Source organism: Haplochromis burtoni, unplaced genomic scaffold (genome assembly GCF_018398535.1).
Source record: "Haplochromis burtoni strain Fernald_Lab_line unplaced genomic scaffold, NCSU_Asbu1 Contig_145, whole genome shotgun sequence".
NCBI classification, from domain to species: Eukaryota; Metazoa; Chordata; class Actinopteri; order Cichliformes; family Cichlidae; genus Haplochromis; species Haplochromis burtoni.
The window spans coordinates 920053-944920 of NW_024582506.1; the positions used below are offsets into that span (position 1 = coordinate 920053).

Here is a 24868-nt window from a genome sequence, read left to right on the forward strand (position 1 = left end):
GCTGTGTCAATGCTGAAGCAGGACTAGAGGGAGGGAAAGATTACCCTTTCCTTGGCCTTCACTCTCACCATGAAAGTGCTCAATAAAACCACGACGTCACCAATCTGTCTGTAGGGAGGTGCAATGTTTAAGAAATCATTTTTATTCAGATTTTAACAATTTAGTGGTAAAACTGCAAAAATAAGGCCATCCATCCGCTTCCGCTTATCCTTTTCAGGGTCGCGGGGGGCTCTCGAGCCTATCCCAGCTGTCATAGGGTGAGAGGCGGGGTACACCCTGGACAGGTCGCCAGTCTGTCGCAGGGCCAACACACAGAGACAGACAACCATTCGCACTCACATTCACTCCCACATTCACACCTATGGGCAATTTGGATTAATCAATTAACCTATCCCCACTAACTGCATGTCTTTGGACGGTGGGAGGAAGCTGGAGTACTGGGGGAGAACCCACGCAAACACGGGGAGAACATGCAAACTCCACACAGAAAGACCCCGGCCTGATGGTGGAATTGAACTCGGGACCTTCTTGCTGTGCGGCAACAGTGCTAGATTAATCCAAGATTAATCCATTATAATGGGCAGCAGATAGGACAGACAACTGTTTTCACGACTTTGAACTCCAGTCAGCGTAGTGAAAACTGTTCTCTCACTTATTTACTGAAAGTTTATTCGCAGTCGATTACAAGCTACAGATGCAACTTTCTCTATGCACGTGTTTCCAGAATAGTTGACTTGGTGATAGAGTAACATTTTTAATCCAGCAATAGTTTGTTCTCAAGGCAAAGTTAAAATAAATAAATAACCATCAGCAACATACATCGATATGATTAAGTTCTTCTGGATTATATTATGGGATATCCTTGTTGTAAAAAGGCAGTTTAAGCCTGTGGACCTTTACTGACCAAGATTTAACCCATCAGCAAAACCTCTGACATCCAACAACAGGGCAAAGGTCTTATGGGAGAGGTGATTGACATGGAGGAGAAGATAGATGAGGAATCCCAGCTGACATTAGCATCACAAGGAAAGTAGACTGAGAAGTACCAGGGACTGAAGGACTAACTAGACAAGATGTGGAAGGTGAAATCCAAAGTAGCCCAGTGGTAATGCAAGCGTTAGGAGCCGCTATTGTCATCAGCATGTTTATATTAAATTCAGCAGAAAGCAGAACCCAAGAAACAACCAGCAGAACTCAAAACAAACATGAGCTAAAGTTAACAGACAACACAAGTTTACCAGCTTTATATACACAGGACGTAATCAGGGAAAATGGAAACATAGGGGTAACAAGGAACAGTGGAAACTAACCAATGCCACTGACAAAAAAAACTAAAACTTATAGCAAAGCACAAGAGATTGAGGACTCACCAAAATAAAATAGGAAGTAACTGAACAGGAAAAAACAACCAAGTAGACTTGACAAAACATAGTAAACATAGTAGAATGAACTGAAAGACGAGGAATTCAGTATAAACTGCAACTCAAGTCAAGTAACTAGATTTCATAAAGCAGCAATAACTAAAACTAAACTTAGAATACAATCATAACTAAAGCTTTTTTTGTACTACATACAAAGAATACAAAATTTAAAGGGAACGAGGGGTGGCTGTAGCTCATGAGGTGGCACAGGTCAGCTATTAATCAGAAGGTTGGTAGTTTGAACTCTGGCTCTGCTCCAGCCTGCATGCCCCAAGTTACTCTCTGATGAATCCATTGGAGAATGAGTCCATTTACTGTTTAACGCCATAAACACGGGAATCAACAGGAATAAAGAATAACTAAGAACAATGAAACACATGTCAGAACCAAATATTAAGTACAGACATAAAACCCAGGGTCAATGATGCACGTGTCAGATTACAAAGCAAAATACACATCAGGTGATGAACGCTACTTAACCTGTTTTTAATAATCGATATCAGTATTATATAAAGTCCTTAACTTTATATAATGATGGCCTGGATTGTTTGTCACCTTTTAGACCCAAGTGCTTTTTTCTAGTCTTTCAGATGCATTAAAAGCTTCTTTAGCTTTTTCATTTATTAGGATTTATGTGGATTTACAGTTAAAATCAATATGGGATTAAAGCAAATTCAGTCTTAGGCCAACACAGCTGGACATAATGTATTCTGCATGAATGTTGTAATGGATACTTTAAACTGCTATGAAATGGGAGATGGCAATTACACAATGAATGATATGTTCATATTTGCTAAATGGGGAAATGCTACGTTTAGTCTGGATAAGAGATGGTCGATCAGGACGTGATGGTTGTGGCATTCCTTGTTGTGATCGATATGTGGCAGTCACACTCTAATGAAGATATAATATTGTTGAACCTCCAGACATTTATCAGTTGAGTCTGCAGCTTGAGTCAGCTTTATAGTGATGTTTGTATCTTTTAGGCTGTCATCCTGCAGCTTTGCAGCTTTTTAGTCACTATTGCTACTCTCGTGGCTGCCTTTGGGTTGCAGCAAGAGAGCAGTTTTGGAGAACAGGCTCTAAAATAAGTTAAGTATGTCCCATTTTATTCCCTGGCCTACCAAAAAAGATATATCAGAATGTGCATGGAAAGTTTTAGAAAAGGGGGCCTTGGAACTTGGAAGTGTTTTAGTTTTGCATCGGCATCCTGGAGCTACAGTATTTGGACATTTTTTGCCAGCACAAAAACGAACATTTAAGTCATTATCTTGATGTTCTTCAGTAATGCCACACATTAATGCAAATCCACACAACAAGATCCAGGAATTCATAAACACACTCCTGTGCACAGTGAATTTTCAGCCTTGGAGGTTCACGGTCTCGGACAGTTCTTGTTTTGATCTGCAAATCATGCAAAGCTACTCTACAAGAGTCCTAAATAATAAATATAAGGTTTGTGAGCCTAAACTTAGACAGTTAGTCCCTTAAAGTACTGAGAAAAAAAAAAAGATCACTTAATGTGACAGAAAGGGCCGGAACAGCTGATAAAAAGTGTATTTTTTGTCTGCAGTGGTGAGAGTAGAGAAGCACAGAAAAGTAGATTTTATTAGAACATCCGATCTGCATCAGTTTAAATGCTTTCTGAAGGGATTAGCTGTCCACTGTCTGACTTTAACTCGCTACCCAGTGCTGGAAACCGAGATGGGAGGACGCAGGTACATGGGCAGCTTCTGAGAAGTGCTGTGAGTGCAGCTGATGCTGTAACCACTTACTTGCCTCCATCTGAGGTGACTTTACGTAAAGCCAACATAAGATTAAGGCTAGGAGGGGACAGCCTGCCTCTTGACGTTTAGTGCAGGGGATTAGTGACACAGCTTTATTTTAACATGCGAGCTGCTGTCGGCCATGGAAGAGCACGAGCACTTAAATGGTGCCTCAAGCAGCAGCTAAACATGAACACACAGAAAAAACTTTGTAGACTATACAGGAGTGTAGAGGTTAATTTGGGAGTCTTACAGCTGGTTATAGGGTATAATATCAGCTCATCCTCTGTTTGAGCCCTTTTGCTTCCCTCGATTGGCTGCCCAACACAAACAGAAGGTGGGGATGGCGGGTGTGATGGGCCGCTCTTCCCCCAAAGACGTGTGGCTGAGATCTGTGCTAGGGATATCTCCTGTTTTTGACATCATACAGATACAGAAGTGAGAAACATAACTGAAACTGGATGTATGAAACAGCCTGCGTTCAGCTCACAGAGATTACTGTGCTTATGGTGAAAATCTATCACAGAAAAGAAAGTGAAGATCAGAATGTTGAGTTTTCTGCTTTAGGAAGTGTTTAGTATTTTGCAGCTCAGGCCCACCACAGCTGAAAATAGTCCTCTTGATCAACTGACCTGAGAGCTGGTAGCGATTTTTGGTGAGGAGTCAACAGTGATCTGTAGGATATAAGTGTATGTGACAGTGGCTGTCTGAAACTACTGACAGCTGATTAAAAAACACAAACAAAAACAAACTTTCACTTGCTCAGATCAGCCTCATCACTGCACTGTCTCGGTGTTCACGAAGGTTTCACACATTAAAAAGCTCTTCTTGCCTCCTGTCTGTTTTCTCTGCAGCGTTTCTTTGCTTATACTATTACAGCAAGTCAGTGCATTTAGGCATGTGGACACAGTCAAGGGAACCTGCTGAGGGTCAAACAGCATCAGAATGAGGAAGAAAGGCAATTTAAGTGACCGACTGTGGCTCTGGTCCAAATATTTCAGAAACTGCTGATCTGTGCTGGGTCTTTCCAGCACAATCATCTCTGGTTTTTACAGAGAAACATCCAGTGAGCCGCTGTTCTTTGAGTGGCTGCTTCTAGAGAAAGGCGTCATTAAGTCAAATAACCACTTGTTACAACTAAAATGTGCAAAAGATTCAAACCAATTTTATTTATATAGCACCAAATCACAACAACAGTTGCCTCAAGATAAAATCCACCTTTCTCATACCAACAATGAGCTAAATTTATCGAGTCAAATTCAGTTTTACGCACTATAACTTTAAACTAGTGACTGGTGTTTTTCCCCATAGATTTTTCTATCAGTTTATCATATCTTCAGTAAACATCCATGTTTTGTATGGCCTATTTTAACATCTCTGCAAGCAAAATGTGTGTTTCTTTGAAGGAAAGAAAACAGGAAGCATGTTTCAGTTAACAACCTTTATTGATTCCCCCTGCATGAAATACAAGTGCGGATTGTCATTGGATGGTTGCCAACTAGTCAGAACAAAAAGTAAAACCCTAAAACTATCACCATAGAGAAATATACATAAAAATATACCTCTGGAAAACTTCATATAGACATTTCCTAACAGCTTATAGTCAGGGCTCAATCAGTAGCAATAAAGACTGGTATGATGTGAACACAGAAGAAAAAACAAAACAAAAACAAGGCCCTGCCCCATCTCACCCAGACACTGGACAGACGGTCATGTTACAGGAAGTATGGCTGACATGGGGAATGTAGGTTAATATTGCTTTACATAAACACAAGCTAGGTTCAGATTAGCTGGATTTGAACTGACTGCAGACAAACTGAATTCTTTGGCGTTTTATTCAGAGTACTTAAAACCATAAAACCAAAGTCTGAAATGGAAAAAAGAAATAAAAACAAAAAGCGCCTGCCTTTTAACCGTTCTTGCATATAGGATAAGCACCTGAAGAGTCCCTGCTTGTACCCCGGTGGCGAGCTAACGTTCCTCTCACACAACATGCGTCTGAAACTGGGGTGAAAAATGGACACATTCCTTCAATAAGACTTGAGTGTAAGAAGCATTCGCACTCTCCTCTTGAGGCACTGAAAACCCAGTTTCGATCAACACTTTAGGCGGTGCTGAAGAATCTACGGGACTGAACGAGCGTCATTTCCGGCCTCTCATTGCACCTTTATCATATTTGAGTCACAAAGCAGATTGTTCTGTTCTCAAAATGTGACATCTCCAGATCAGAAATGCCTGACACGAGTCTGCTCAGCTTGTTTGACAATTACGTCTTAAAAAAAAAAAACGCACAAATTATGGCTGCTCGTCACGTTCTATGAAAACCAGGACGCTCAGACTTAAATGTCATCGCAAATTGTGAAGATCTGCTTCTGTGAAGTGAAGCCGTCTCTTTCTCCAGCTTCTTAGCAACTCACTGACATAATTAGTGGGCGGGGGAGAGGTGAAGGCGATGGCATTGAACAGGCTCGCTGCTTCTTACTGCAAACACTAACAGAGTGTTTCCACATTTGTAGCTAAATCGTTTAGAGCAGGAAAAAAAAAAAAGAAGTGTGAGTGACGTGCTGGAATGATGCCTCGACACATTTGAGGAAGATTAAAGAAACGTTTACATGTGTTTAATGCTAAATGTAACAGATCATCGTCTATATTATAAAGTAAAACCATACCACACCCCAGGCTTCCCCCATCAACACAGCTTTAAGATAAACAGCACACAAAAACACAAAGTCCCCTTTCTGCAACGTTACAAGCTGTCAGGAGAGATATGTTGAACTTTAACATTCTCCTGGATGTCCAGCAGTTGGTTGTCCTGTCAACCGCAGCATAAACAATGTGGCCGAGAGAGGAAGCAGGAAAGAGAAAAAAAAAAAGGAAAGAAAAAAGCCCCACGTTGCATGTGACAACTTAGTTCAAGCTATGCTGCTTCTTCACAATACGGTTATCTTCAGAGAAGGGGAGATAGGAGGGTGAAGCAGCAGTGTCTGTGCTCTCTCGCACAGACACGCTGCCGCTCCTGAACACCTCCTTAAAATAAGTCTAAGAAAAAAAAACGAAGAAAAAAAAGTGACACCTCGTAGAGGAGGGGGAGGAGGTGTGTCAGAGGGAAAGTTGAGGCAGGTTCGATTGTTTGAAGAGGAAATAAAAACGGTGGAAAGGAGGGGAGAGGGGGGTGAGGGTGGGAAAGGGAGGCGTCAGGGATAATGTGACAGTCACTCCTCGTCAGAGCTGCTGCTGTTCTCCAGAGAGTAAACCATGAAGGCCAAATCAGGCCGGGCAGGTACCATGGGGTTACCCGGCTTCACCATCTCGAAGCCCATGTAGTGGAACGTCTTGATGATGGACACTGGAGAGGAAATGAGGGAGAACGCTCAGTGTATTTGTTGAGGTAACATTTAAGCCCTAAAAACTGCAACCAAATCAATTTTGTGCCAACTCCACGTCTCAGAATGTGAAGCTAAACATCTCATTTTTTTCTATGTCTATATCTATTTATCTATCTTATTTCAATAGCAACACTGCTCCATTTAAAGATCTGACACAGGAACACTGGATATTCTATCCATTTTTCTGATAATTCACTGGAGAAAACCTCAAAAAAGTAGTTTTTGTATCTTTTAAGGAGCTGGGACATACTGCTCAAACCAACATATGATAAGGTCTCCTTTTTATTTACACTGAGACTCACACCAGCCTCATATTCTAGCTCCGATTCCTTCTTTAATACTTTTCTAATATAGGAAAATATAATGGAACTGCAAACATTAAATTGCAACTGCAAATATTAAATGATCTGAGTTGGAGTGTTAATCTTGACTCTAAGTGGTCCAGTCTTTGTGCATAAGCAACTCTCAGTAAATTATGATTTCATTTATTTAGGCCAAAAAGTCATCCAGACTCACCTGGCCCTGTGTGAAAAAGTAATTGCCCCCCAATCCTAATAACCGGCTGTGCCACCCTTGGCAACAAAAACTGTAATCAAGCGTTTGTGATAACTGGCAATGAGTCTTTTATGGCGCTGTGGAGGAATTTTGGCCCACTGATGTTTGCAGAATTGTTTCAGATCCGCCACACTGAGTGGCCTGTTTAAGATCATACCAAAGCATAGGGGGCTTTTTTTCCCCTTAATAAATGAAACCATTTAAAAATGTTGTATTTACTCTTGTTATCTTTGTCCAAACATGTAACCGTTAAGAATACACAAAAAACTAGTAGCACTGATAGCGTATGAATACTAGCACTGTATTTATACACTCTTACTATTGGCTGTACACCTGGATAAGGTCTCTGCATCAGTATACAGTGGTTGGCAAAGGCAAATCGTGCTTCAGAAAGAACAAGGGAAGTGCATTTTAAAATAACAGGAGCTCTTACATCGATCCTCTCTGTTTTTATGGAACCACAGGAAGACGTAGTTAACTTTGAGCTTCTCTTCTGCAAACTCAAGCAGCACGGTGAGCCTGTGGATGACATGAACACAGAGATACAGAGTCAGCCGCTAAGCGAGGGAAGAGACGAGCGGGGATGACGCACAGAGTATTTTTCCCCCCCTCTTTTATATAAGCACTGCAACTTTACATAATAATGCAGTGGCAGCTGCAAAGCTGGCTGTTTTTAGGACTGGCAGGGTGCCTGCACCAGGCAAGGTTACTCTGTCCCAGCATTGATTACAGACAAACACAAAGCCAGGCTCTAAAAGCAGAAACTTATTAGCACAGCCTTTTAATTTGTAGTAGATTTGAAGCACCATGATAAATAGCTTCTCATAAACAACTTACATCCTGGCATAAAACCTGCTCTGGTGGAGAACACTGGGACAGTATGTCAACATTTCTAAAACTAGACCAACATAAGAAATGTCCCATTTAAGCAGCTTTATGACCCAGAACTCCAGAAGAAGAAGAGCTTGTGTTTTGCTCGTTTTTCTGCTGGACTCAGTAAAATATGAAAGATTCACAAAAGCCATTTCTGTCTTAACAGTGTCCAGTTTTTTCATGTCACGACTTTGTATTCAGTAAGCAAGAAAAATTGTTTCGAAAATGCCAGAAAATGTACTCTAACACAAACAATGACAGGTTAATGAACCTAATCTTGTAGTTTCCAACAATAACTAACAGTTCAAATATAACAAATGTAGAAAAATGTGTCCTGTGAGGGACCCAAACTCTCCTCTCTCCAGCCTCCAAACTTAAACCTGAACTTCCATTGAAACTAAAAGTGGAATAGGAAGAGGCAAAAACAATGTTTTGCATTATGCTTAAAATGCTTCTACACATCTGAGGCAAAGCTGAAAAGCACTCAGAAATTTCTTCCTGATGAGACCGTTTAGAGTTTTACCAAAAGCAAATAAAAAGCAGGGTGGCTTCTTATTAAACCACAATAAAATGAGGAAAGTTGGAACTTAAAAGATCGTCTTATAAACTCTGTTCTCCTTTATTAAAGTCACATTTTATTGTCAAAGAACAGTGTTGGTCAGGTCTGTCATTTTGTGCTTTTCTAACAATATCCCTCTTGAACTTACCCCTCCTTGCTGCCCTCCACCAACGGTCCAGCAGGAATCTCCAGAAAGAGGCTGTCTCCTGATAGAGCTGTATCCCAAGAGGCTGAGCGGCGCTCGCTCAGCTGGTAGTGGAAGCGGAGCAGAGTAGAGCTCCCACTCACTGAAGAGGCCTGAGTCACAGTTAACTTTTCATCCTGGAGGCACAGGGAGGAAGAACAGATTTAGAATAGATCCTAATCCAGCTTTGTGAAACCAGAGTGAGATGCTATATGATACACTTTCTAAGGACAATAAACACAAACACCACCCCCACCCGGTTCCTCCATAAAGGGGCATATTTTCAAGCTCCTACTCTGTTTTTTTGGGAATCTGAGTTCTAGCAGGAATATCACATCCATGAGTACACATCTTTATCCTGGCTGTGCATGCCAACGTTTTGAAAGTTTGAGGGGTGAACGAAAGCTGAAACATCAAACTGCAGCACACGCCTCCAGCTGTGGTGTCACTTTTGGTGCGAGGGTGAAGCAGCAAGTGTAAACATGCCAGGAGGCTGAAAGCTTGGCAAAAGTCTGAAGAAGACTTCTCTCTGTCTGAGAACTGTGCTGAAATGAAACCAGTTAAAGAGGAAGTGGTTAAAGAAGCAGCAGACAAGTGTGATCTTCTGTGAACTAGCAAACCATTTGTCTTTACCAACAAGTTAGTGGCGCACAGATCTTTGTTTCATGAAACTGAAACTAAACCAAAGCATGGCAAACAGCAAAGGTAAAGTCTTGGTTCGTTTTTTAATAGCTGCCCTTCACAGGATGCTGTCCATTTCAGGACCTTTGATCAGCAGCGTCACTCTAAATAGTCACGCATGACTCTCGTGTGCCGAAATAGAAGTGAAAGTGTGAACGCGTTCAGCATTCTGTGCTGTTGCTGAAGCAGTAATATTAGAAAGGGCTGCACACTCTGCACAGATGAAGATGTTAATGACAGTTTGTGACTGATCTGCCTGATCCTAAAGCTCTAATCCTCCTGAGAGTCAGTCACATGTCTGGGGAGCAACCTGACATACACACAAACACTGTTGTTTCCTCTCTATTGTTTGTGAGTTTGTGTGCAACCCCACCCAAGAAGTTCACAAATATGAGACAGCTATAAAAGTATACATTTTCACTTGGGTGCTTTGTTGTGTTCTGCATGGCAAACATACCATTTGAGCATGTCCGGGGGAGAGAGGACTACAATAATTTTGTTAAATCCACTGCAGGTGCAGACGAGCAGATTAAAGGATTTTTTTTAGCTTTAAATAAAACAACTTTGGGAAATGAGGGTATAACTCGTTAGACAGGCGCTCCTGTGTTTGGCTCAGTGAGTCAGAAATGACCTTGAGCGGTGAAGCACTTAACAGTTATGACAGAAAAGCTTATAGTGAATTACAGCAACACGTGCCAACCCTTTCCCCCAGTGTTTACCCCCTAAACCCCATTCAGTTTTATTAAACCCAATTTAATCTGAAATAAAGACCCTGATGACTAATGTAGGACTCTCACCACAGCAGCATTAAGAGGCTGATATTTTGCATGCATTATGGCAGCGGTCCCCAACCTTTTTTGCGCCACAGACCGGTTTATGCCCGACAATATTTTCACGGACCGGCCTTTAAGGTGTCGCGGATAAATACAACAAAATAAAACTAGTACCGGTACTGAAAAAAAAGATGATTTATTCATAAGACACGTGAAAAGACCCAGGAAAACAGAGTTAACGATAAAAGCGATAACAAAATAACGCTGAAAACCGATAAAAACCCTGAAAACCATACATTTCACACCTGAGCCTCAACTCTCGCGGCCCGGTACCAAACGACTCACAGACCGGTACCGGTCCGAGGCCCGGGGGTTGGGGACCGCTGCATTATGGCACCACTTTGCATGTGTGTTGGTTAGAGTGGCCACATGTGGAGAAGATGATTTACAAAATTGGACTATAGCTCTGTGTGAAATATTGAGGACCTTCACCTTGTGCAGTAGCACGCCGAGAGAGTGATCCCTGACCGTCCCTCGCCCACCCGGGATCTTCAGCTGTGGGTGAGGGGCATCAGGAGCACCACAGAGGCCCCGGAGCCTGAGGGATGGAGCATGGCATCAGAGACCCCCCTAACCAGGAACTGCAGAGAGAAGCATGGAGAAACATTTTTCAATACTCGTGTAAATTAAAAAAAAACAAAATAATTTTGTATAAATTTATACAACTGCCACAAAATAGTGAGATGGAAATGTTTTCGAGACATATGTTTCCTGCCTTAAAGTTCTTGTTTACTGTGACTGTACTTCACAGAAACTTAAATGAAGAGCTGCAAACCTGCCAAACTAAACTGGATGGAAACGATTGGCGCTCGTCGATCTACCCTTATACCTGACAGAGCAAAACAGAAACCATCAGCGAATGAGGAGAAACCAGAGTGCATTATTAAAATCTGCAGAGTGACTAATCACCAAGACCACAGCTAGATAAATGAAGTTTTATGGGAATGCTTTCACGCACTTACAACACTGCAGGGCATCTCTAACTCAGACAGACAGAAGTGAAACTTGGGCACTCATGACTAATGGGCTAATGATCCACTGCTGATGTAAACCTCTTAGCTTGTTACTTCACACACACCTTATTTTAACTTCATTAAGCATGTTCATATAACTAGCAACTATGAAGCACCTGTAGCAACAAGCTCGCAGAACGAGATTTAGCACGATACTGCCCACTCGTTTGTTGGATCCATTTAAAGCTAGGGATGTCAAACCTGCTGCCCAGGGGCGAGAAGTGGTTACTGGAAAGCCTTGTGAAGTGTGATTCAGCATTTAATTACTCAACACGCTTAGTAGACACACTGGAATGTGGAAAACCTGACACTGCAGACATTTATTAATTTTTTTAAAAACGTATTCTACCTCAGAGATGTTAGGCTCATTAAAAAAATGAGGACGCTTCATTCCAACTTCTGATCAGATATCAGTGTAAAAATCCATCAGCTATAATCTTCACTGTGAAGAATTATGCCTGATGCTGCTATAAACATTGCTTTACTAACTTTACAAATTAAAAGCTAAAGAAATAATAAAATATAGCAGAATAATGAGTTGAACAGGCCTGATATAAATGTGGTAAAATTTTTGCTGAGGCTCCTCACAGTCGGTATAAATGAAATCAGCTTGTGACAGGTCATGTTACTGCAAGCACAACAAGCATTTCCCAACAAGTGTCACCAGTGTCCTTCTACTGTACTTCACGCTCTTATAATGAGCTACTTCAAGGTCATCTGATATTTGCTGTGCTAGTTTCTCTTCATTCAGTAAGGCCTCAGTCACACAGGCATAGAGTCTGGTCTGCAGCACCCTGGCAACCAGTGGTTGCTATGGAAGAATGAATTCTGACATGTGATTACTGGAGGTTGCTAGCAGTTTCTGGGTGCAACTGGTTGTAAAGATGGTGCTTCGCCAGAAACCCAGAACTGAACTTTGTCTTTATACCGTTTTCCCCATATAGGTTCTCATGCATGTGGCCAAATAAAGTAAGTTTTAACATTTCTTTGAGGTTTGGAAAAAAGAGAAACTTAAATTACATAATTAAACATAGCTTAACAGGAACTCCTACAGTCGTTTTTGTATATTTGCATCAAACTCAGAAGCAGAAACAGCCTGACTGCAACACTGTGGCCTTTAACCTGAGACTCAGTGGTCTGCATGGTTATATATAGAAAGTTCTTCACTGCTTCAAACCTGTTACCACAATTCAAAGTAGAGCAGGGCGATATGACCAAAAGTATTTATCACGATATACATTTGAAAATTTGCGATAACAATATAACCGACACTACAGGGAGGCAGAATTATTAGGCAAGTTGTATTTTTGAGGAATAATTTTATTATTGAACAACAACCATGTTCTCAATGAACCCAAAAAACTCATTAATATCAAAGCTGAATGTTTTTGGAAGTAGTTTTTAGTTTGTTTTTAGTTTTAGCTATTTTAGGGGGATATCTGTGTGTGCAGGTGACTATTACTGTGCATAATTATTAGGCAACTTAACAAAAAACAAATATATACCCATTTCAATTATTTATTTTTACCAGTGAAACCAATATAACATCTCCACATTCACAAATATACATTTCTGACATTCAAAAACAAAACAAAAACAAATCAGCGACCAATATAGCCACCTTTCTTTGCAAGGACACTCAAAAGCCTGCCATCCATGGATTCTGTCAGTGTTTTGATCTGTTCACCATCAACATTGCGTGCAGCAGCAACCACAGCCTCCCAGACACTGTTCAGAGAGGTGTACTGTTTTCCCTCCTTGTAAATCTCACATTTGATGATGGACCACAGGTTCTCAATGGGGTTCAGATCAGGTGAACAAGGAGGCCATGTCATTAGTTTTTCTTCTTTTATACCCTTTCTTGCCAGCCACGCTGTGGAGTACTTGGACGCGTGTGATGGAGCATTGTCCTGCATGAAAATCATGTTTTTCTTGAAGGATGCAGACTTCTTCCTGTACCACTGCTTGAAGAAGGTGTCTTCCAGAAACTGGCAGTAGGACTGGGAGTTGAGCTTGACTCCATCCTCAACCCGAAAAGGCCCCACAAGCTCATCTTTGATGATACCAGCCCAAACCAGTACTCCACCTCCACCTTGCTGGCGTCTGAGTCGGACTTTCAGCCTTTCTTACCTTGGCCATGTCTCTGAGTATTGCACACCTTGTGCTTTTGGGCACTCCAGTGATGTTGCAGCTCTGAAATATGGCCAAACTGGTGGCAAGTGGCATCTTGGCAGCTGCACGCTTGACTTTTCTCAGTTCATGGGCAGTTATTTTGCGCCTTGGTTTTTCCACACGCTTCTTGCGACCCTGTTGACTATTTTGAATGAAACGCTTGATTGTTCGATGATCACGCTTCAGAAGCTTTGCAATTTTGAGACTGCTGCATCCCTCTGCAAGATATCTCACTATTTTTGACTTTTCTGAGCCTGTCAAGTCCTTCTTTTGACCCATTTTGCCAAAGGAAAGGACGTTGCCTAATAATTATGCACACCTGATATAGGGTGTTGATGTCATTAGACCACACCCCTTCTCATTACAGAGATGCACATCACCTAATATGCTTAATTGGTAGTAGGCTTTCGAGCCTATACAGCTTGGAGTAAGACAACATGCATGAAGAGGATGATGTGGACAAAATACTCATTTGCCTAATAATTCTGCACGTAGACAAAATACTTTACAACTCCACAACTTTATTAGTGCAAAAAACAAAACCCATCAATGTATTTTCACTTAAACAAGCAGCTGTTTTTTATGTGCATTAAAGTTATATAAAAATTTAACAGTGCAAATGCAAATTCCTTGCTGACAGTTTAACCAAAAGGCCAACATATCCTCAGCATAACCATGTATAATATCCACAAAACTTAAAAAGAGGTTATACACACACAATACGGTAATATTATGTTGAAGCACAGTACGTATCACTCCGCGAGGCTCCTGCCTACGATAGCCGTAATGCTCCGACAATCCATCAAGCGGTGCGGCTTCGTAGCTTAGCAAAGTCGTACTAAAACATTTGACAGATTTTCGAGCGCCGTGTACCACATAAAATCGTTTTCGAGGTCAGTAAACACAACCAGAATTCATACATAAGGCACACGGGATTATAAGGGGCACTGTCGATTTTCAGAAAACTCAAAGGATTGATTTTAAGTGTGCCGTATTTTCCAAAAAATACGGTAATAACGACGGCCCACTAGCATGCTCTACCATAAATAGTGCTTTGTTGTGTATCTGATGGACGAAAGCTAAACCAGTCCCACACCACTGAAGTTGCAGCATTTTTACAAACCAATTCTGGTTCATCCGTTTCATTAAACGCTCTTCTCATTCTGCGTCGCCGCCATGTGCATATGTAAACAAAGGCACTGCGCATGCGCGTTTTACCCAGATTTTAATCGCGATATTTCATTTTCTTATCATTGCCCAACATTATACCGGTATTACCGTGAACGGTATGATATAGCCCAGCCCTAATTCAAAGTAAATTAAAATCACAAATGTCTGAATATCAATCATGTGATGCAAACCAGCTACAAACTCTTAAATTGCTCATATTGAGCTCCAGTTCATGGACTCTCCTCCACGGGCTGTTTGTTTACAGCGAGTCTGTCACTGACAGAATTAAAGCCGATGATTTATTACAGCTTCAAAGGGCCACCACATGCAGTGGAGGGAATGTATCATAAACAAGCGCATGATCTGTAAACACCTCTGCAAATAGCCTTCATGGCTTTCAGAAACAAGCATGGTCTGCGTTTCGAGTTACAGTCGTGCATCTCACACCAGACGTTGGCAGACGGCGCTGCCAGAGTCGGGCTGGGACACGGGGAGGGCTCCCGGTCCTCATGGCGTCAAACTTTAGGTAGACAGCTATGCAACAGCGCCTGACTCAATTCTGTCCCCGATTGCCAGTGAAACCTGACACGTTCTCTCTTAAACATGCATCAGATGGACTGATCTGTTTGCAAGCATACACACACATATCCAAGTCATGTGCAACAGAACAGTCACATGTATCAAACAAGCATGTGCCTTTCATGAGAGGGAGGTGCCACAGTTTCCCTGCAGACCAAACAGGTTACCCCCACGACCTGATGTACAGAGCTACAGAGCAATGGAAAACAAAGCGTATTATGCCTGTTCATGTCTGCTGCACACACCCTCTGTTTGCTCGTCTCATTATTTGTGCTTAGCTGTGCACAGGAAATGTGCCAGTGCATTATAGTGGGTAAGATTTTAGGACCCTCTAACTGGAGGTTACTCAGTTTCTTTAAATAATCGTTACGTAATCTATAAAAATTGGTCATAGACTCTTCATCAACAGAGCATGTCGATTCCACAGAAACAAAACTGATACTGAGTGTATTTGGGTCAACAGGTAGGACACAGATGGAGGGAGAGAGAGCAAGATGCCAAGGCAGGCTTCTTTTTCCATCTTCCCTTTCAGACAGTCTGCCCTTGATGGAAATGCCAGCTTGTTTTGAAAGCCAACGCTCTTGTCCTCTGACATTTCAGCCACACTCTAAACACCCTCCTCTACACCCTCCTATCCCAATATGCCACTCAAGTTGAAGGGCTGTGGCCTTTAGTCGTCTCCCAACAAATCACAAGTGACAAAAACACCATTTAGTTTACATTTTTCCAGAAGGTTGACTTTATGCTCTGTAGACCATTAATGTGAAGACTGAGCACGTTCACAAGCCTGTGCTGCATTAAGTTGCTAGTGAGGATCATCTGTGTATTGCCGAGAGATGCGTTATCATCATTTTGGCAGGACTGGTGAGAGTATGTTTGTATTCAAGAGAATTTATTATTTTATTTTTAAAGCGGATGAACGCTTGCACTGCCAGTTTGCGCTTCCTGAGGTGCAAGTTGTTATGAGAACTGATTCAGGTGAATTGTTTCACGGGGATGAATACCTCGGGTTGGACAGGCAGTTGATCCAGAGTTTGGCTAAAAGCCAAAAAACACACAACTCAACCAAAACAGGAAGCTTTCTGGCAGGTCCTCCAAGAAGCCCAAGACACACCAAACCAACTTTTAACGCTGTAATTACAAGATTAGTCATGGAAAACGACTCGACTCAAATCCACACTGAACATAAACAAGCTTCCTGGCTCCAGAAAAGCTTTGGGAAAGGGCTTTAGGTCTTACACATGGACAACTATTTACTGTAGGAAAATAAGAACAGTCCTTAGACTTTTGCCGACACCAGTAAGTCTGTCAGAGCAACATGTCGGAGAAATATCGAGAAACAGGAAAGGCACACGTGCTCTGAAACTTCAGCGTGAAAGGAGGTGTCTCTGCCAAAACATAGAACTGACCCCTGCACCTAAACTGTATGTGCTGAAGCGGTGCTAGAAACTTCAGATTTAACCCAAGATTCATTTTAAATGGTGTATTATCTATATAGATGTCTGTACCCCATGTCTCCGTAACAGTTGGACCAATCTCAATAACCTTTTCTGCAAACATCATGAAAAACAAACCTGAATTGCGATGATTTTCTGAGAATGCGTTCTTAAGTTCTGTTTGTTTCACATGTTACTTCCCTACGTGCGCAACTTAGCAGTCATCAAATTGTTGTTCAAGTTACTACTGAATACAAAATGAACCTTGATTTGTTTTGGCTCTCAGACTGTTAAAAGCAATCTGGGCTGAACATCTAAACAGTCATTTACTGTAATCTATCAGATTGTCCCGTGTCTTAAAGGTAGAGCTATGATACTCACAAGTCTTATCTTGCACAGTATTTTTACCAGATTTCCTTCCTGGTTTCAGATATGCTGGAGTTACGGGTATACTATCTCTTTTCCCATCTCACTGTCTAAAGTGCTTGAAGCTCAGAATATCATACAGCACTTTGTGCATTACAGTTATGTGTAATAAAAAATTAAAAAATTAAAAATTAGCTGCTCTGCTAGCAGCAGCCCCTTCTGTGTTTCTGACTGGTCATATGCTGTCCCACCTCCTCTTATAGAAACTACACTGGGAAATCATGGGTTCATTTATCAATCACCTTTGTCTGACTGCTGCCTTCAGTTCTGATTTTAGGGTGGGAAAGCCAGAAAAGTGAATAAATCCTGGGTATGTTGAACATGTTTCATAGTAAAATCATCAGACAAACAGTGAAGTACAGTGGAGACATAAATGTAACGTTTTTGTTACCCAGGAACACGACACATAAGGTCAATATTTAACCACAGTTCAAAACAGAGCTGAAGGACACAATCCGAACAATCAGAAGATTTTAGCTTGTTATATTAACAAGGTAACAGATATATTAATGAATGTATCTGCTGATGATAATGACAGGATGTGCATTTGAGATGAGATATGCATTCAGATACAAGTGTAAAAGCCTGTATCTGCACTAGCAGCTCTGCAACACTGAATTCAAGCATTGCAGTTGCTTAAAGATGACCCATTATGCTAATTTTCTGCTCCACATTTTTTATTGTTGGATTAGAGTACCTTTGGATGATTCACAGTTTAAATAATTCTTATTTATCTCACACCGGGCCTTGGAGCAGCTCTACAGTTCAGTGTGAAACAAGATGTCCTGGCTCCTCGACCTTCAATCCTTAAGCAACTGAGCTATTTTAACCAGAAAAATGACAGTGGGCCCATTTATGTTTTATATAAATCATTATTAAATTCTATCTTGATTTATCATACTTGTAGTGTTGTCTTTATCCATGACAAATGGTCTTAAATGTTCAGAATGACATACAAAACTGAACCATGACTAAAGGGAAAAGTATGCATGCTCATGCCTGTTGTGCAAGCAGTTTGACATAAAACATCAACTCAATTATCCAACAGCAAAACGGGTGTTTCTGCTTCAAAAGACTTGTGAGGGCATTTGTGTATTGGATGGGTATCTCATTAAGTGCCTGCCTTTCTGCTACTACAGTATTTCTGTGGCTGACAGAGAGCGCACAGACTGCAGCTGAATCAGAGGGACTTTGAGACCCCTTTCATGACAGAAAACACCAGCAGCCACTTTATCAAACCATATCTATAATCAGACCTTTTACTTTTGATTTCAACTACAGACCTGTAAAGTTTTATGATACAGTCACAGTCACAAAAATCAGTTGATCTACAAGTCAACAGACCAACACAAACATCCACCAAAGTATTTGAGATTGTGCCAGCAGTCAAAGGCATCTACAGGACCACAAGTTCTCTCAACGATATACAGCCGCACAAGGTGAAATCAATACCAGCCATGCAAGTGGGGCTGGTAACAAACCTGAACAAACCATTGGTCCTAATATGAAGCCTCAAAATAACCGTTTTTTCCCCGTCACCATCATATCTGATGAGACATGGGTGGATCTTCGGGGTGGGGCTGAGAACACAGAAAAATAAATACTACATACACATAATTTTATTGACACTTGCAATAATAATATATTTATTAGTGTAGGTAAAGGCAGAGCATTTTCCAATGAGCCACTCTCACTGACATACTTGCATATTTGAAATGTGAATCTAACGAAAAAAGGTGTCCGCAGCTGCAAGAGCATAATATCCAGTGACACCATAAATCAAGAAAATGCAATAGCTAACAACTGACTGCCACTAGCCAATGAGCATATTGTGGATAATCCAACTTTCTGACAGTTAAAATGCCCAAAATTTAATGAATCAGCTTTTTTTCTTTTTTACTCAGTGTGACCCCCCCCCAAAAATGACATTAGCACAGGGCTGGGCAACTCCAGGCCTCGAGGGCCAGTGTCCTGCAGGTTTTAGATGGTTTTAGATGTGTGATCCAACACAGCTGATTCAAATGGCTAAATTACCTCCTCAACATGTCCTGAAGTTCTCCAGATGCTTGGTAACAAACTAATCATGTGATTCAGGTGTGTTGACCCAGAGTAATATCCAAAACCTGCAGGACACCGGCCCTCGAGGCCTGGAGTTGCCCACCCCCGCATTAGCTGGGGGTGTAATTAAGCTGTAATTAATAAACAAATTAAGCAACCTTTCTCATCACAATCTCCATCTTCAATCTCATGCTTAGTCCAGCCAACAGTTCAAACCCTGTGGGTAACAGGCTGACAGTGACTGTGGTAAAATACTCCATGCTTTAAATCTGAGAAGCGAGCACAAGCAAAGCAAAAAAATAAAAATCTTGCGTGACAAATTAAGAATAATAACTGCTACTTATTACTGCTAAATGACCTATGTGATTAAGCATTTCATCTCCAACTGCTTCAAAACCATCAATGTCTGTTTCATGCTGGCAGTTAGGAATTCGTCCTGTTTATGTAACCAACTCCCTGCGGACAACTATAAAACCGGCGGCTGTTAAAGCCAGATGTCAGCTGATGCTGCTTGGCACAGTTTTGGCTTTGTTACGAAATATTTAACATGACTGATCCAGGATATACCAGCAAACAGCGCAGAGCCCAGAACCACTGAATTAAAAAGGCACTTAGTGCACTCAGGTAGCACAGGTTAGAAAGTCCAGCCGTTTCCGAGTGAATGCACTCCTAGACACTTTCCACATGCAGATTCCATTGATTCTTGGGAAGTGAACCAGGGGAGAGAATGGGGTTATGCAACTGCTCTAATGTAGGCCAGTGCATGCCTTCTGCTGACAAGGCCATAGCAGTCAGAGAGCTAATATAGTCACTGCTCTGGCTCACAGCATCAATGGACCTCTGCCTTCTCCCTGCTCTGCGTGTCAGATGATAAACACACAGGACAAAAACAAGCCTTATTTCGCTCTCTTTTTGTTTGAGGGCAGAGGCATACAAAGAAAACACACAGGCTACAATTAAATGCTGCAAATGCTCATTTAACCAAAAGGTCAAATAGTTATTTAACGTCTAACATTGTAATCACTCCCAACAAGGGTTAAACAGGTGGGTGCTGCATAACAAAAGACAAGACACCAAATCCCTGTAGGACTATGATGATGCAATAGCAGGAACATAAGGTGCAAAACATCACCAGTGTAAACACTCACTGAACAGCCACTGTACTACAGACTCCAGATAAAGTGAAGATAATATAATGCTCTTAGCTCTTGCATATCACTATGCACACAGAGGTGGGGAAAACCAGGCACAAACAAAACCACACACGCTGCCACTAATTGTTATTTTTATTTTTGATAAAGTCAAAATAACTATCCAGACTTCCCACAGTTCAGTGAGACTTAGCTGACACCCTGGCAGTCTACACAGAAATAAATCAGTGCATGTGTTGGGTGATAAGGAAAAATATCAGAGTTCATGAAAGAAAAACAAGAAGAAAAAAAAAACTGTAGTATCTCCAATACATGGTTTGTCCACCAGAGAGCACTGATTATTTTCCAGCTAAAAGGCATCTTGCTTCCTACAAATCTGCTCAGTTACTTAATAGTAGGTGAACTCCCCATTAGGAAAAATGTCATGAGGTTCCCCCAATAAAGACCTTATCAGCTTATAAAACGAGATGTTTCTATTATTCAATTAAAACAGTGATATTATTAGAAGCGGAGGAAAACTAAGTCATCTAAATGATTCCAGTATTGGAAACAGCAAATATCCAAATAAATAATTAGCTGGAAAAATGCCTTCAATAATCTGTTAGGGCTACTAACTTTCTACTGAAATAAGGTGAGGAGTACATCACATCCGGAAATGTAATCACTTAAGGAGTTGGATTAAAAAATTAATATGAACTATATGAAATCTGTGAACCAACTAAAATAGTCTGGGTCTGGCTGTTTGTTTGCTTTTTTTAAGAAAATTTCACAGTTGGAGCTCATTAACTTCTAGCGACTAAGGAAGAAACACTAAGCACAAAACACAATTTTTAAAAAAAAGGTGCAGATGCAGGCCTATAGTTCCTATATTTTCAATAACAAGAATCAACTTACTTGCTCCCGGAAGAAAGCTAAAAAGTGGTGTAAGGGGGCTTTCACGGCTTTAAAGACCTCCACCTCCAACAATAAAACAGCGTACAGTTGAATTCACGTATAGCTCACAGTTAGTGGATGCTTACCTGCTTTATACAGCGGGAAAAAATACCGTGTAAATGTGGCATAAAGCAGCTTTAACACTGTTAGAAACGTCTGGGTGAACTTGTCCTGCTTATTTTTTAAAGACGGTAATAAAATTCGCCATTAACCTGCTCGGTAAATATCATAAACATAAAACCTTCAGCTTCTTGTGTTTACAGTGGCTCGACATCTGTCAGGGGAATCATTTCTAGATGTTTCCAGCCTTGCTAACTGAGCTCCGTGCTAACTAGTTGGTTGTTTGTTTGTTTTTTTTACAAACTAAGCGCCTTTAACACAGAGACAGCGTTAATATGAGCAGCTGACAGCAGCGCAAACATCTGCTTTCAGTATGTCGATAAAGAAAAACAAACATCCTCATACCTTTCCTCGGTGTTCAACATGATGGCTTCGAGGAAACGCGGATATTTACTTCTTTTATGACAACCGAAGCAATCACTGTTCAACAAAAACTCCGCAGATGTATTCACCATTCGGGGACTCGGAGCAAACTTGGTGTTTGTTAAGTCTGTAGTTCCACTTTCTGTAGATGAAACCACCACCCGACGCTACAACTACACTGCTGCAGCCCGCAAACGAAACACGGCGCTTTTATAGTCGCGCGAGGCATCATGGGTATTCTTCGCAGGGGTTTTTTTTCCCTCAGCTCAACAAAAACATAGTGAACAAACCGACAAAAACAGACTAAAGCGCCGAATAAAACTAATCACGGATGAAATTAAATGAGAGTCGTGATGTGTCATTTCTGTTTCTTTGTTTTTATTCTGCTTCCTTCCCTTAATTCACCTTTTCTGTAAGACATAGGCCAAAGAGCCGAGGAGCAATTTTAGCAATATTCCTCAAGTTTTCTCACTTGTTACTTATCTTTCCTAAGACATTTTAAGTTTTTCACATATGGATGTTTTAAAGAAGACTTTTAACGTCCTTACACGCCTATAGATCTGTCTAAAAAGTATTCGCCCTATTTTCTTCTTTCTTTTCTGTTGGAAATTAAGCTTAGTTACGTGTTTCAGATCATCAAACAAATTTTAATTCTAAACAAATATAACCTGAGTAAATACAAAATGCAGTTTCTAAATAATGATTTTATTTATTAAGGAAAAATCTCTACCTACCTATGCAGACCTACCTAGCTATATATAACAAGTGATTGCCCCTTATTAACCTAATAAGTAGCTGTGGCAACCTTGGCAGCTAGAGATAACTCTTTATTGTCATTGCACAGTCGTACCTAGTACAATAGTACAACGAATGACTGTGCAATGACAGTAAAGAGTTATCTCAAGCTGCCAAGGTTGCCACAGCTACTTATTAGGTTAATAAGGGGCAATCACTTTGTCATATATAGCTATAGGTCTGCATAGGTAGAGCAGCAGCTAAGCGTTTGCTTTGCAGGATTTTTTAAAACTCATGCCAAAGCATGCAACCAGATTTCCTGTGCAGGCCTCATGACAGTAAAATTGGGAAAAAAAGTCAATGAGTGAACAAGACTTGCGTGGAAAAGTTGACTACTAAAGGCTCTTCTCTCTAAAAAGAACAGGTAACCTGGCATAGGTTTGCAAAGATCAGTTCAATTCAATTCACTTTAATGCAGATTAGTTTACATTGCCAGTGCCAAATCGCAACAACAATCACCTCACGTTGCTTTATACTGTAAGGTACACCCTACAGTATTCTGGAGAAATTCTTAACAACCAAGCCCCCTTATGAGCCATCACTTGGCAACAGTGGGGAAGTAAAAACTGCCTTTTAACAGGAAGACACCTCCAGCAGCAGCAGGCTCAGGAAGAGGCGGCCACCTGCTGCAAATTCTTCGGGGGATGAGGGGAAAGAGAAAACAAGAAAGACAAGAGGAAAGAAATGATCCCTGATAAAAAAAAAAACAAAAACAGCAAAGGGAATAAAAAACTAAAATTTAAAAATGTCTTCTCTGAAGTCTCACCCTCCAGTGTATGTGTAAAAATGATTCAAACAAAAGTGCTCATCAGATAAGAAGCTTATTTTCATGTTTTCCGACAGCTCGCTCAAACCAGTTATACCGCAAAGGTGCACCCTGACATGTAAATAACACTGACGTTAAAGGTAAAGCACGCACACTGTAGCAGGTTCTCTCCTCTCCTTGCCCAGCCAGTTACATAAGAAGCACACAAAGAAAAATTCTACAGTTTAACATAAGTAACCACTATTTTTTCCAACCAATGACTATATTTGCATTAACCTCCTAAGACCCGAACTCTGCATTTTTAATTTTTCTTTGATATTTGGGCATATTGGGGCCCAATGAATGTAAAAACAAAGAATTACCAGATTTTTTTTTACCTTATTTTTGTTTTTATGAAAAATCAGAGCCACATATGAGGATATTCGTTTAAAATTTTGATAGAACAGTAGCAGTATAACGTCCTCGTAAGTGGATATCAGGCCCTTGTAGAGCAAAATTGAGTATTTTGGTCTAAATAACCCAAAATGTGATGTCCACATATGTGGATGCTAGGTCCTAGGAGGTTAAATATGTTTGCTTAACCAGTAAGCAGAGGGAGAGTTTGAGACATCATGACATATCTCACCATCAAAGTCCCTCTGGAAACATGTGCTAGTACGAGCTGGTGTGCAGTGACACTTTGAAACTCCATCGGATTTAAATTTGGCCTTATAATAAAGTCTGGGGTTAGAGTTACTCAGGTTAATTTATTAGGGTCAGGTTTCACTCATCCAGTGTGCATCCTATCTGAAGAAATTAATGTACATTTATAGACTAGACTAGAGCATATCTGTTTTTAACTAGTTATGATGCCTCTACATTTACTTAAGTAAAGGTTTTAAACATTTGCCTGATAATATTGTGGAATATTATAGTTTAAAATGTAGTTTAAATGTCCTTCAATTATCTGTATATACATTTAGTATTTCTTGAGTTGTTTTCCCAAAAGAGACTGACCAAAACTTTTAGTTTTTCTTCTTTTTAAATCAATACTCTTCAGGATTACCTTATTCAGGCCCTGAATAAAGTTTCTGCTTACAAGCTCTTTTAAGAAAAGAAAGTCACCGACTTTACACACAGGCAAAGTGCAGCATTGCCAGAATTAAACTAATGCCTTCTTGGATGATACTCCTCCCCGATCTGCTGCACTGCAGTGTAATGCAAAACCACAATGATTAAGATTAGTTACAAAGATGAACAAATAAAATCACACAGTCTAGCTGGCTGAACACTGTTCACACTTTGGCAATTGAACCCTCATTCTTACAATCGTAGTCGTGCTTTGATGCCCGTGACACACACACACACACACACACACACACACACACACACACACACACACACACACACACACACACACACACAGAGAAAATACAGTATCATCAACAGCTTTAGGTCTAGAGTCAATAAAGCCATGTGGTAACGTGGGGTATAAGGAGATCCTACTTGTCATTGGTGCAGATCATGATGCTCCAAATCACCCTGGAGCTGTACATTATAGATGACTTTGACCTCTGACCCCTTCTGAAGAAAGAGACAAATTTAACTTACACCCCCTTAAAGTGACGGCAAAGCCCTGCTCTTCCTGT

At 40.8% G+C, this 24868-nt stretch overlaps 1 protein-coding gene across 1 annotated transcript; it reads right to left on the reverse strand.

The window, feature by feature from the left end:
- Positions 1 to 4613: 4613 nt before the first annotated feature.
- Positions 4614 to 21880, reverse strand: oaz2a (ornithine decarboxylase antizyme 2a). The gene is given in 6 exon segments (XM_014336587.2): positions 4614 to 6533; positions 7562 to 7647; positions 8709 to 8881; positions 10691 to 10771; positions 10773 to 10839; positions 21662 to 21880. Coding segments are annotated over 6 exon segments (651 nt in total). The 5' UTR covers positions 21772 to 21880; the 3' UTR covers positions 4614 to 6399.
- Between the last annotated feature and the right edge of the window lie 2988 nt (positions 21881 to 24868).